The sequence below is a fragment of the Chanodichthys erythropterus genome, chromosome 22 (assembly GCF_024489055.1).
Source record: "Chanodichthys erythropterus isolate Z2021 chromosome 22, ASM2448905v1, whole genome shotgun sequence".
Taxonomy (NCBI): domain Eukaryota; kingdom Metazoa; phylum Chordata; class Actinopteri; order Cypriniformes; family Xenocyprididae; genus Chanodichthys; species Chanodichthys erythropterus.
The window spans coordinates 18,361,491-18,374,661 of record NC_090242.1 but is presented as its reverse complement, the minus strand read 5'-3'; the positions used below and the strand labels follow the sequence as shown (position 1 = coordinate 18,374,661).

At 38.2% G+C, this 13,171-nt stretch overlaps 1 protein-coding gene across 1 annotated transcript in view; it reads left to right on the top strand.

Annotated features, from left to right (window-relative positions):
* Window positions 1-13,171, top strand: part of unc5da (unc-5 netrin receptor Da) — a 249,931-nt gene that overhangs the window by 170,547 nt on the left and 66,213 nt on the right. The window contains exon 2 of the mRNA XM_067375867.1: window positions 4,452-4,652. Within this exon, the coding sequence (XP_067231968.1) occupies window positions 4,452-4,652 (201 nt within the window). The remainder of the gene's footprint in view (window positions 1-4,451; window positions 4,653-13,171) is intronic.

Genomic DNA, 13,171 nt, shown 5'->3' with positions numbered 1-13,171 from the left:
TAGTGTTAATGAGTTTATTCTCAACATTTAATTTCGACTTTTTTCTCAAAATTTAACAAGTTTTTTTTCCTCGAAATTTAACAACTTTAATCTCGAGATGGTTTTATTTTTTTATTATTGCTTGGCCCTAATCCTCTTCCGTAGTAATATCCCAAATGGTCCTATAGATTTACCAAGATACCAAATAGATTCAAAAAGTGTGTCCGATTTTTCCAAAACCAAGTGATCTGAACAGTTTATTGGGTTTGAGTGAATCACACTGAAAATTTAATTTTCAGCATCATTACTCCATTTTTCAGTGTCACATGATCTTTCAGAAATAATTCTAATATGCTGATTTGTTGCTCAAATAACATTTCTAATTATCAATGTTGAAATCAGTTGTGCTGCTTAGAAGTAGTAATTTCTTTTAAAATAAAAATAGAATCGTATTGACCCCAAATGGTAGTGTATATAGACATATTATCACATGTTTTAAAAAGGGTTTAATAGTTATTTGTCATTATTTCCCCTATCCTGGTGTCAGCCAAAAAGGAATTTTATGTTAGTGGTGGAACATTTTGCAGAAAGATTACAAAGGCTCAATTTTTAAGGAAAATAACATGTGCTGATGAAATGTTCACAGTAAGACCAGGAATGTATATTAGAAAAGTACATGTTGACTTTAAGCCTACCGAGCTATGAAAGAAACACTTGAGTGATAAAATTGTCCTCTGGTGTGAGAGAGACAGTGAGAGAAGGAGGGGCGGGTGTGAGGGCTGTGATTTTCTCAGTGTGAGTAGCACACGCAGGCATTTCTCTATTCATTCTAATCAGGATGAATCAGGTATGTTTGCCAGAGGATTATGCACCTGTGCACACACACACACACACACACAAACACACACACACATACAAAGTTTCCTGGGGAAGGATTACAAGTCAACAGAAATCTCTATTATGCTTAAGATTTCAGTCAGGGAAAATCGTTTCTAAAATATCCCATCCAATTACGTCTGTGACAATTTTATTAGTGAGGGAGAGTCTCTGTGTGTGTGTGTGTGTGTGTGACAGAAAGAGAAATGGAGAGCGAGCACAAGAGAAACATGAAGAGCGAGGCAGAGGAGTGCTTTAAATCATTGTGTGCTTTGAATCACTGTGGATATTTCAGCTCCTGTCACTCTTGTGTGGCTCTTTTATCCACAAGACACTTTTAGACCCTAAATCTTTCTCCAAATATCCCTGTGTGAAATGGAATTTCACACCCGTACGTGGTCGATTTCATGGGGCATGTCAGAACAGTTTTCCAATTTTTAATAGCTTGTCTATTATAGATTTACAGTACTTTTATTTGATTTTTGGGCTTTTGAATCTTTATTTGACAGATACAGTGGAGGGTTACAGGAGAAAGAGAAGAGAAAGATGAGGAAAGAACAGTATATATCTCCAGCACAATTGTATCATTATAATTAAAAAAAAAAAAAAATCATTCTTTATTGTCATCCATTTTATATTTCTTTGGCATGCAGATTTGCAGTATTTTCATTTTGCACCGTTTCAATTGTATGCAGCAATGCTGTAATTGCTTTGGTAATACAAGTGTAAAAATATTTGTCTTGCCAATAAAGCACCTTAAAACTTAAAATTAAGAGAAAGTCTTCATGACTACCGCAGCTCAAGAGTATATGTGCTAACCAGTGTTGGGGTTATGTAATCAGATTACTTTTTCAAGTAACTAGTAAAGTAATCTATTCATTTTAAATTTACAATAAAGTAATATTTACAATTAAGTAATGTAAGTTACTTTTTTCCCATTTGACTCACAACTTCTCTGTCCCCATGTTGAGAGAAATCATGAGTAAGTGCAGAGTTGTTGTGTGCACTGTGTAAACATGATGCTTATTGTAGTTCCAGACTAAATGTGAGCATGCATTTAGTCCACATCCACACGAAGCCAGAGCTTTCCCTATCCAATCTTTTTTTTCCTCGTCTCAAGAAATTTCTGCATATACAAGAAACCACTGAAACACACTCAAAGCGATGTAGTATACATGCCAGATCAGTATGTGGCACTATAATTCTACCACAGAGATACACTTAAAACTACGGAAGAGGATTAGGACCAAGCAATAATAAAAAAATAAAACCATCTCGAGATTAAAGTTGTTAAATTTCGAGAAAAAAGTCGAAATAAAATTTTGAGAATAAACTCTTTAAATTACGAGAAAAAAACTCGTTAAATTTCAAGAAAAAAGTCGAGATAAAATGTTGAGAATAAAGTCATTAAATTAGGAGAAAAAAGTCATTAAATTATGAGAACAAATTTGTAATTTAACGAAATTGTTCTCGTAATTTAACGACTTTTTTCTCATAATTTAAAGACTTTATTCTCAACATTTTATCTCGACTTTTTTCTCGAAATTTAAGAACATTTTTCTCACAATTTAACGAATTTGTTCTCGTAATTTAATGACTTTTTTCACGTAATTTAATGACTTTATTCTCAACATTTCATCTCGACTTTTTTCTCGAAATTTAACGAGTTTTTTCTCGTAATTAAACAAGTTTATTCTCAACATTTTATCTCGACTTTTTTCTCGAAATTTAACAACTTTTTTCTCGAGATGGTTTTATTTTTTTATTATTGCTTGGCCCTAATCCTCTTCCGTATAAAACAGAATAAAGACTTGGAGAATTTACATAAACCTTGCGCGCTGTATACAATTTTTTGGACAACTTAGCTTTAAAAATAAAGCTTTATTTAAAAAATAAAGGTTCTGCGGCATGAACACAAGCATGTAGTCTGCCATTGTTGTTGTTGTTGCTGTTAAGTGACGTAGCGGTGTCTGGATAGGGTTGAGACGTGGGGTGATGACGTCATCATTTCACAAAATAAACGGATTGGCTGTACATAAGAAAATGCAAGGGTGTCGTTTTCAGATTCATCCACTCTGGGACCCGGTTTCAAAAAATAGCGGTTTCAGACTCCCAAAATGATGGAATCCCTCTGGACGAAACGTCGATACAATGCAATTTTTTTGCGTATACAGCTAAACGCGTATTTTATTTTTATTTTTATTTTATTTTTTTATTGTTATTCAAAAAACAAGCAAGCTCAGCCCAGGTGAGAAAAAGTAACACAGAAGTAATGTAACGCATTACTTTCCATAAAAAAATAACTAACTAATGCAATTTTTTTATTTATTTATTTATTGTACATCCCCAACACTAGTGCTAACCATGGCACAACACTTTTTTAACAATATTTTATGGTTTTCTTGTATAGAATGGAACAATTTTGGTTTTGAGTACAATCATAAGTATAAAGGTTTAAAAAAAAAAATAGGTTCAAAAAGATTGTATGCTAGAAAATAGCACTGAAACACTGAAGTCTTTTTTTTTTCCTTTTACACACATCATATACATATGAAGTGAGAGCTTTACCCAGAATTCCACAAGATCAGCCTAGTCCAGCTCTTTCTGTGACAGCAAATGCTCGCAGAAGCTGACTCAACTGTCACATATATTTCCCATGTTAGAGCCACAGAATATATATTCACCTACAATTCAGTATACACAACGTCTAGAGATGCATTTTATTCAAGCTGAACTTCTTTTAACTTAAGAGTCACATATTTAGAATGCCGTGCCATGCACGAGATGCTGCTAAAGATGTGAGACGCAAACACAACGGTCAAAAAACATCTGTCTAGTGCATGTTTACGTAGAAAAAGAATGGAAAAGTAGAGCAGTGAAATGCGAAAACGTGTTCTATGTGCACAGCCCCTTAATATTGAAATAATACTATATTTATAATCAACATTTTTGTCATCTCATCCACCATTTTAAATTTAAATTTCCACTGAGACCATTACAGTGAAAGTGGGATTCCTGGAAACATGGTGCTGCCTTAGGACAGTCAAAAATGAGGTATTTTAAGAGGCAGCGTAATTAAGTTACCCACCTTTTGGAGCAGCCTTTGCATTGGCAAGCGTGCATGTGGTACCTGAAAATGTTGCCTCCATTAGCAGCTCACTAGGTTTTGGAACAGAGCAAATATCTGCAAATAATGTGAAGCTACAGAGCCCACAGGAGCTGTCCATGGTCCTGAAAATGCTTATCCTATTGAGTATCTACTGGATGCTGTCCATGGTGCTGAAATCCTCTGCAGGCACCTTCAGCTGCTTTAGGGCAGTTTTCACTTTATCTCTCAGTGTCACCGGCTCATATGGTGCTCGTTTGAAAACGTCATCCAACCTGAGAGTGCTTTTGAAAGTGATTGACAGGCCGATTAAGGAAGTGAGTAAGCTTGCTGTCAGGGAGCCCTGGCTGATGTGTCTGATTATAGGAACTCGCAGATAGGTAGCTGTCATCCAAGTGGATTTGCTTGGTTAGACGTTCTTGCTTCGCATTGAATGAAACAGGGACTTTTCTCCTAGTGCTGATGCCTAATTCCTGAATGTTTGTTGCAGGGTCACGTGATGGTCTCTCAGCGATGTCTGGAACGCTGCCTCACTTTCTGCAGGAGCCCGATGATGCATACATCGTCAAGAGCAACCCCATCAAACTACATTGTCGTGCCCGGCCCGCCCTCCAGATATTCTTTAAATGCAATGGGGAGTGGGTCCATCAGAACCAGCACACTTCCTTGGAGCACACCGAACTAGGAACCGGTAAATACACACTTTTAATGTACTTTAATGCACATTCTATCTGTATTTCAAATACAAACTCCCAGCAGTGCCTGATGGGAGAGTGGTGTCCAGAATGTCAAATCCTACAGCAGCAGACATTCAGCTCAACTTCTCCCAGCGTTTCATCTTTCAGTTCACTCCCCATCAAATATAGTGTGCTATCTGTAAGAGCTTGAAAGAGACTGATTGTTGCGTTTAGTGTTTGCTGGTGCAGATTTTGACAGCTGAAAGGACTGATCCACTGATGCAACACAGTGAAATTTTACTTTTATCCCCCCTGTCGGATCAGTACTTGACCCAGGCGTGAATTGCTGCTTTATATTCAAAAACATTTGAAAGGCAGCCTGGCTTATTTCATGCATGTTTTACCTTTTGTACTTATTTCTTTCATCTTTATCTGTTATTGATAAAAGAGACAACTGTTAGCTGCTGAGACGATTGACAGATTTTAAATGCTACCTGTATTGAAAGCTTTAAAATAGGGTGCTAGTGGGGACAAAATCCTCCAGCTGACTTTTTTCTGCTTATGCAATACAGTAGACCATGAAGAGTTCAAAAGTGCCAGTGTGAATATATTGCATAGTATGCAATCATTGCTTCAATCAATGTGCGTACAGTGAAAAATATCAATACATTTAATAATTTTGCAGACGCTTTTATCCAAAGCGACTTAGAAATTAGGAGAACAACAGAAGCAATCAAATCAACAATAGGGCAACAATTTGCAAGTTAAAAAAAATAGAGAGAGAGAATAGTGTTATTATTAACAGGTCGAGTGTTGATGAAAAAGAGCTGTTTCTTGAAAGCGGCTAAAGACTGGTTGATTTAGGCCATTCCACTAGCAGGGAATAGTCCAGGTAAAGGTCCGTGAAAGTGATTTTGTGCCTCTTTAAAGATGGCACCACAAGGTGCCATTCACTTGCAGAATGCAAGCTTATGGAGGGCACATAAGTCTGAAGTAGTGAGTTTAGGTATGGTGGTGTAGTGGTTATTCTGTAGCAAACATCAGTGCCTTGAATTCGATTTGAGCGGCTATTGGCAACCAGTGCAAACTGATGAAGAGAGGTGTGATGTGCGCCCTCTTCTGCTTGTTAAAGTCCACTCTCCTCTCCTGCTGAAATCTGGATCAGTTGCAAAAATTTGACCGTACATGCTTGGATGGCCTGCCAAGTGAGCATTACAATAATCCAGTCTGTATAGAACACAAGCTTGGACAAGGAGTTGTGTAGCATGCTCCGATAGGAAGGGCCTGATCTTCCTAATGTTGTATAAGGCAAATTTGCAGGACCGGCCCTTCTGGCAATGTAAACTGTGATTTTTAACTAATCGTCAATCACAACTCTGAGGTTCCTGGCTGTCCTGGAAGGAGTTATGGATGACTAACCTAATTGAATGGATGAAGTGGTGGGATGCGATCACAAGCAGTTCTGTCTTTGCAAGGTTGAGTTGAAGGTGGTGGTTCTTCATCCAGTTCAAAATGTCTGTCAGGCAGGCTAAGATGCAAGCAGATACCGTCAGATCATCTGGCTGTAATGAGAGGTAGAGTTGTCTGTCATCAGCATAGCAGTGATAGGAAAAGCCATGTTGCTGAATGACAGATCATAGCGATGTCATGTAGATGGAAAAGAGAAGTGGTCCAAGCACTGAGCCCTGAGGCACCCCAGTAGCTAGATGTTTCGACTTAGACACCTCAGCCCTCCAAGACACTCTGAAGAACATTTAAAACTTCAACCACTGGAGTGTGGTTCCTGAGATACCCTTTGTCGTGAGAGTTAATAGGAGGATCTGGTAGTTAACCGTGTCAAATACAGTAGACCTATCCAGCAAGATGAGTACTGATGATTTGGAAGCTGCTCTTGCCAGTCTCAGAGCTTCAATAACCAATAATATATTAAAATGGAAAACAGATATTATTGTATTTATTCTTATGAAGGTAAGACATTACTCCAGTCTTCAGTGTCACATGATCTTACCCCAAACTGCTCAACAGTAACATAATTCTGACCTCATTTTCATAACCATCCTATATTTATATATATATATATATATATATATATATATATATATATATATATATATATATATATATATATATATATATATATATATATATATATATATATATAATATATATATAATATATATATATTGTAGACCATAAAATCCAGCATTTTTTGAAAACTACAGAAAGTGAGTTGTGCTCAACTAAGTATTTACCTTTCTCACACAGAACAATCTACTGGACAACAACCAGTTTGGCATCAAAAGCGGCCACTCAACCGAGACTGGCTTGGTCTATTTTAATATATTATATGTAATATACTCTTGATCACCAAATCAGCATATTAGAATGGCACTGAAGAATGGAGAAATCCCCTGGAGTTACATGGGGTTAAGTGCCTGGATTGGCCCTTGTGGGGTTTAAACCTACAGCCTTTTGGTTATCATTCCACATCTTTAACCACCTGGCCACACCACCCTATTGTAAAGTAAAAGGAACTTACTACTTATAAATATAACATTAGCTCACATGCTGAAACCCCCCAGGCTGATCTCGGATCACCTGCTAAAATAAACATCCACCACAAATGTGATGTTGCATGCACCCAGCTTGCTATCTCAGCTTCCTTTTAGCACACTTACAGAGATCTTCTATCCGTGCCTGGCATTGACCATTGAGTCTCAGCGGGTTGTTGGACTGCCTAATCATCTCTGTACATCTGTGAGGCTCCGGTGATTAAGACCGGGCTCCCTCGGTTGGGCACAGATACGCTCCGATCGCATCTCTCCGGCGGCAAAGACGATAAATCAAACTCGGAGAGCAGGAGCAGCGGTGTCCTTGGACTGCTTGCGTGCCTGCTTGGATTATTTGTCCTGCTAGGCTGAATGGAATCTCTCACGGATGGATGGTTGGTAAATCTGTCAGTACTTTTGAAGTGATGCACTTTTGTGAAGACTGGTAAAGACTATAAAATCACAGTACGGGACAGGACGAGGTTGATGCGGTCAAAATGTGTCTTGGAGATGTACATATGGAGATAAACAAACCCATTTTACCTATCCAGTGTTAAGTAAAAAGGGTTTATGTGGATCAGTTGCACTAGTGCTGGACCAAAAATATCACCCAGGGTTTGTTTGTTTGTTTGTGTGTGTAATTTGAAGCGTTTGTGTTTGGCTATGATACCAGAACAAAGAATCACAGGCTTAATAGAGACGTTAAAGGAAAGCTCCGGGTTTACCGCCTCATGTTTGATGAACACTGTCAGGAAGAGCGGCCAGCTTGCAGGTCTGTTTCAGAATTAGCCAGATCTATTTCCTTCCTGTGGCCAAACACACAGTCACAGCAGAGCTGGCTAACAGGACTGGACACCACTGAGATTCTCTGGCATATGAACAGTATCATGCAGAACCAGGACAGAGTAATCACCTACCAACATCATTCAAACTAATGCAACACTGATCATAAACACAAGCTTTAAATCCTGGTACTACAATTGTAATTATTTGTTCAGAATTAGTTTACCCAAAAATAAAAATTGTCATCATTTACTCACCCTCATGTTGTTACAAACCTGACTCATATTGTTTCTGTGGAACACAAAAGGAGGAGTTTTGGGATGAGTAAATGATGACAATGTTATTTTATGGCTTTAAAATTGGCATGATAGCTGTGATGGTCTTTTCTTTCTTATTGTGACGTACATCTGAGTAGAACAGTTTCTCAAACAAGAAAAAATGATACATGATTTTGTCAATTGGGAATTGTTTGGATTGTTGGATGGTTGTGGTTTGTTATTGCTGTGATCTCATGCCAGTGAAACATATCAACAAAGAAGAGATGTTGTTGCCAGTTGTGTGTGTATATATATATATATATATATATATATATATATATATATATATATATATATGTATATATATATATATATGTATAATATTCTGGTTTTCATTGTACGTGAGCTAAGAGCACAAATAATGACAATGACTGTTTTTTAAGGGTGACTACAGAAGATGGTCTGTGGGCTGATCAGAGCTCAGGTGTGTGACCTTGCAGACACACCTCAGGTGTTGGTGGTTGAATGTGCAGTCAACGATTCATAATTCAGTCACGATGAGTTCACTGAGAGTGTACATCTAACACATTATCACACATTTGTGCATCTGTGCCTGATAAAATGTGCTGGTTTGTTTAATAATTATGAGGATTGTGGTTGCTTTTATGCTGGCACGTCTTGAAAATGTATTCGATAGGGCTCTGTGAGCTGCAGTGCCCGTGAGGTGTTGGTTGCTTGTGTTGCCAGGGGTGATAATCATCTTGGCTGTAGTCGATAGCAAATGACTGTAGTGTTAAAGGAATTGTTCACCCAAAAATGAAAATTCTGCCATTATTTACTCTGCTGCTTTATTCCAGGTCTTTCAAGTTATTTTGATAGCTTTGTCTAAATCACTGACTGAAATTACATCTTTATTCACTGATAACATCTCCTCCATTGAGCTGTTAGCACAAAAGCAGACTTGTCATCCCTTTGAATAATTTCTTTTCCATGAACCAGTTAATTTGGTTCACAATTTGTTCTTTTATCAGATGATTCATTGATCTAGTTACAGCAGTTCTCAAGTTAAAATTAAAATTATTTACCACACAACTGCTATTAATAGCATATATTATGCTATTATATTAACTTTTTTTCATGATTCATTCTCAAATTCGACTAATTAATTCTAGAATTGGAAGTTGAATTGTTCAACTTCATTGATCCAGTTACACCGGTTCCTAAGTCTTTGAAATTCTATGATTACTTACAACACAACTTTTCTCCTGTAAGTTAGTGAATTTAAGAACTGGATCAATGAATAAAGTTTCAATAAATCAGTTGATGTAGTTCACAAATCAGACTGAATAATTGGTTAATGAATGGGACTGATCAGTTCATTCTAGAATTGGAAGTTGGATTTTTCAGTTTACTGATTCAATGATGCGGTTACTGAGGTTCTTGAGTTCAAAATACAAATGTGATTGTCACCCAACTGCTGATTTTTTTCTGTATGAGTGAGTGAGCTGAACTTAAGAACTGAAAGTTTTTTTTTTTTTTTGTTTTTTTTTTAAATCAACCAGTTGATCCACAAATCAGACTGAATGACTCAATTTTCTGGGTGAACTGTTCCTTTAATATAGCCCAGAGCTGAAATCATGTGTGTGTAGATATCCAAAAAACTGAATGAAATGTTTTCTTTTGGCTGCCACAGGAAGTGCCTTACCAGCCAACGCTCAGCCTGTTGTCATGGTGATGGAAAAGGGGCTGAAACAGAGCATGAGTTCAGGGCAGGGCATAGCAACAGTCAGCCAGAGCAGCATAACCCCACTGCTCACTGATCAATACAGATCACACGGCTAAAGCTTCTGATCCTACTACCACTGAGAAAGAAAGAAAGATAGACAGACTGAGAGGAAAAAAGAAAAGAGAGAAGAGGAGAGATTTATTAGCAGTGTGATAACGATAGAGATCTGCCAAAGAAGAGATTTAAAGAGTAGAACGGAGCGATGGGCGGAGAAAGATGGAGGGTGAGGGAGAAATGAAAGGGAAAAAGGGTGACATTACGGAGATTTAAGGGAAAGAGGATGAGAGGATGCAAGAAGTGGATGAAAAGACTAGGAGGAAGAGTTAAAGGGGTAGTTTGCTCAAAAATGAGACTTCATTTACTCACCCTCATGTTGGGTCCAATCCTTGTATGACTTGCTTCCTTCAGTGGAATACAAAAGAAGAAATTTTGAAGTATGTTCACAGCTTATTGTGATCAAGGCCATAAAAAGTATGCAAAAGCACCATAAAATATTTCATATAATCTAGGGCTACACGATTAATCGGACGATTAGAAAAAAAAATAATAATAAATAAATTGCGCTTAAACGATTTGGCTTAATGCGATTATAAAATCGCAAAGCTGTGATAATTTTTTTATGTGCAGCTTTTAAATGAACTATGGCTCCAAATGCTAATCCATCTGTAAGCACTGCGACTTTTAATCACTTGTAATGTGCGTTTGAAAAAGCAATGCGTCAAACATCTTTCCAGTCATGAGAAGCATTTATTAACATCTTGTCCAACAAAAGACAACATTTAATAACGTTTTTACTCCATTCTCACTTCATAAAGACAGTTGAGCATCCTTCTGTGAGATGATGTGGCTTCTTTCACAGAATAAGGCAGTAGTGTTTATTAGTCATGTTTAATCAATCAAAACATTTCAATCTTCTGTTTATTCAGCTATAGCGATTGTATAGGATTTCCTGGAATGACACGTGTTCTACTTCGGCAGCAGGGCATATTTGCAGTTTTTGCACGAGAGTGCCCTCTGGCTTTCAGATGGAGAAGCATTTACTACTGATCACAGAGCTGTACAGCTCTGACAAGCTGCGCATAAAATAATCGCAGCCTTTGCCAAATCGCGTGTGATAAAATTACGATAAATCATGCAGCCCTAATATAACCTGTGTGCTATAATGTAAAGACCTCTTTCAAAGTGTTTTAGAGCCTTTTTAGAGCTCGACAGTATCAAAAAGAGCAGTGTAAACTAGGGATGTCATGGTAAGAAATTTACAGGTAACACTTTATTTTACATTGCCGTAGTTACACGTTACTACATGTAGTTACTATAGTACTAATAGTAAATTATGCATAATTACAAAGTAACTAACCATAAACCAAACCTTAACCCAAACTGTAACCAATTTACACAGCTGTGTTGTCCCGAATTCTTTGACCCACAGAATTATGTGATCCTAGTAGGGACTATATTGAGCTAATACTAATCTATCACTACGATCACATAATTCAATAGGTCATATAATTCTGTAAATAAACTTGCGACAACACCAATATAACCGATAACACCAGGGGTGGGGGTTGTATATAATTTGCAGGCATCAGGACCAGCCAGGATGCAGGGTATTGAAAATTGCTTTTGAATGCGTGCTCGCTTTACACTTTTACTCAAATTCATGTTCATGCGCACTCTGTGTATATGGAGCGGTGGTACTGACAGCACATTTTACAATGTCAATGATGCTCAGGATCTGTTGCGCACCAAATCCTCCGCCATTGTCTTGTCAGTCATCACTCCTTACTCTCGTCTCATAAGTGAAATCTGACTCTTACCCCATTGCACTGCGGCTCCGCAGCTTGTGCTGTATATGGAGCAGAGCAAACACTTTCAGTTTATTACTGTAGCATCTGTTGTTCATCTTTACTAAATGGTTTTTATTTGAAAAACTCATCACGTTAAAAAAGCAAAACAACAATGGAGGCAGTAATATAATGAGTGTACGTCCAAGCACTGCTGAACACTGGTAACACTGACTACCACAGCAAGCCTAGCCTAAGCAGTCTAAGAAAGATCTGCTTTTGTGTCCAAACAGGTTTGGATCGACATCAGGTTGAGTAAATGATGTCAAAATTTCCATTTTGTGAATATGAACTGTCTCTTTAAAAGGTCACTGTATGATGAACATCCAGTGGGCTGATGGGTAAACAGGAGATAGATAAGAGAAGACACTTGGAAGGCAACTACAGAGGGTGGGAAAGAAGGGCACAGCAAGAGATGGAGGGTGAGATGGTCCTCACCTGCTGTTTGGCAACTGCAAGAGGGATTGACGTCCAGCATTCTGCATTAAGATCACAGCTAGCCCACTGCGCTATATCATCTACCGCCAACAGAGAAAGACAGACACAAGACAAGATGCATTGAGATCCAAGAAGGACAAAGACGATGAAAAAAAAAAAACAGAAGAGAGGGAGTTTGAAAGAAACTGAGGAACAGAAAAGAAAAAAAAAATGTATACCCTTACGAATCCTGAATGTGCTATACATGAGTGAGTGAACAACAGCAAAATGAGCTGTAGCTGGAATCCAGGATTATAAACAGTAACTGTTTAGACTCCTCACAGACATGTTAACAAAGAGCTTTGATTCAGGATTAGCAGTTGCACTGTCAGTCAAGATGTTACTGAGCACGCTCAGACTGTCTAAAAGGGCTTTTGATCACTTTTTCAGTGTCACGTCGCACAAATACAACCGTTATGCAGTTTGAAGCGCTTCCCGCATGTGGCACTGAGCAGCATCATTCGTCCACGCGGTCATCTGTGGTTGTTAATCCTTGAAGTGGCCCTATCAACTCCGACTCGCATACACACTGTGTGTCTACAGGATCAGAAGGCTCACAGGGATGGCACAGATCTCCAACTGCTTGAGATAGAGCTCAAAACCAACAGCCGGACAATATCCACACACACACACACACACAGCTGCAGCCCGACGGCTGCCAGCAGTAGGAGAGGGATCAGATCTGTTGCTCTCTGCCAAGGCCTAGGAGAGAGAGAACACTTTGGATGAGGCATCTCTGGACGTGCCGATCCAAACGCTGAAACATTGTTACTGTTGTGAGAAGCAGATTCGGTTCTCCAAATCTCTCCCAGAACTCTCCACTGCCACTCAGCAACA